The sequence below is a fragment of the Pholcus phalangioides genome, unplaced genomic scaffold (genome assembly GCF_987345545.1).
Source record: "Pholcus phalangioides strain wild (caught in Gottingen) unplaced genomic scaffold, Ppha-v1.0 ptg000003l_1, whole genome shotgun sequence".
NCBI lineage: Eukaryota > Metazoa > Arthropoda > Arachnida > Araneae > Pholcidae > Pholcus > Pholcus phalangioides.
This window is the reverse complement of record NW_028301596.1, coordinates 29,044,599-29,046,258: the sequence shown is the minus strand read 5'-3', so window position 1 is coordinate 29,046,258 and position 1,660 is coordinate 29,044,599. Positions and strand designations below refer to the sequence as shown.

The 1,660-nt window shown below is 45.7% G+C and overlaps 1 protein-coding gene across 1 annotated transcript; it reads left to right on the top strand.

Annotated features, from left to right (window-relative positions):
• The first annotated feature begins 334 nt into the window (after nt 1-334).
• On the top strand, nt 335-1,411 carry LOC149088366 (uncharacterized). Its single transcript, XM_089251957.1, has one exon. It carries the CDS (start codon nt 335-337, stop codon nt 1,409-1,411), a length of 1,077 nt encoding a protein of 358 aa, XP_089108083.1.
• Nucleotides 1,412-1,660: the final 249 nt, after the last annotated feature.

Sequence of the window (1,660 nt, the reverse complement as noted above, 5' to 3'; positions counted from 1 at the left end):
TTGATAATCAGTGGCATCACAATCACTGAAGTGACGAAACGATCACGTGCAGCAGCAGCGATCGTTGAAAAATGGCTTGATCACCACCATCTCTCAATAGATTTGGATAAAACAAAATACCTGTGGTTCTCGAAACACAAAACTCGGCCATCCATAAGGATAAACAACAAGCCTATCAAACGGGTAAACCACTTGAAGTATCTAGGTGTCACCTTCGACAGCGAACTCAACTGGGCAGAGCACATTAGAAATGAAAACAAAGGCAGACGCCAAGTTGCTCAACCTGAAACGCATCGCAGGTAATAATTGGGGGTATTCTTCAAAATTCAGGAACATGCTCTACAAAGCGGTCGTTCTCAGATCTATAGCACACGGCGCAGTTGCATGGTTTGACACACCAACAGTTCGGATGAAGAAGAAACTTGAGTCCATCCAGCGAAGATTTTTGCTCTATGTAACAGGGGCCTACAATACCACAGCAAACAGTGCTCTTCATGTCATAACGGGTAATGCGCCCATTGACATGCAACTCAAATATGAATTACAGTGCGTCAAGCTCAGGCTCAACAAGTTAGTAACCATAGGAGAGACCACACTTAGCCCCAACATAGTTGAAAATAAAGCAATAGGGTGGACTCTTCATCCGGCTACCAATATTCTAGACAAACAGACCATCTTTAGGGAGACGAACAACTCCGGGACGTATACCATATTCACGGATGGTTCCAAAACGGATAAAGGGGTAGGTTCAGCTCTTGTGGTTTATAAAAATAACGAAGAAATGGAAACATGGAACAGCAAACTGCGGGACACAAATTCAGTCTTTCAGGCTGAACTGAGAGCAATTTGCAAGGCCGTAGAAATCGCTCAGTCACTAAAGTGCACGATAGTAATCAAGTCAGATAGCTTATCTTCCATCAAAGCAATCAGCAACCCTCTTTCACCGCACCCAATGGCCAGAGAATTGAGACAGCAACTTCTTACGAACAGCCACATCAGTATAAAGTGGGTCAAGGCTCATAATAATAACGTTGGCAATGAAAGGGCCGACCGGCTTGCGAAGGAGGCCACACGACTGCAACATGAGGATAGCTCCATTTTGCCGCCCAGGTCATGGGCCAAACGAATCCTCCAGCAAGACCTGCTCTCGACATGGCAAGAGAGATGGACACATGCAATTACTGGAAGGTCCACCTTCGCTGTACGACAAAGGGTAAATCTCAAAAACCATCCGTGGAGACGAAGCAACACTTTGTTCGTAACTGAACATGGACCCTTTCAGGCGTACCTACACCGATTCCGCATTGTTCCCACTATAACGTGTGTATGTGGACAAAAGGGAGATCTCAGACAGACACTACATGACGGAGTGCGTGACTACATCGTCCTATCACGTCAAAGTACGAACTGAAGATCGCTCAGGAAGTTGAAAGAAAGTACTTCTCAATAATCCCACTGAGTGCAACAAAATACATGATATGATGACTTTTTTAGAACAACACGACGACCTCCTCATCAGAAGGCACAGGGACTCGCTTGAGGATTCCGAAGATGAGCCCTACGACGCCGAACCACGTCAAGCGAGATATTATACACGACTGCAGCGAAGAAAGGAAGTGGAAAATATGGCAAGCACCCGTGGTGAACAGTGATCTGTGCC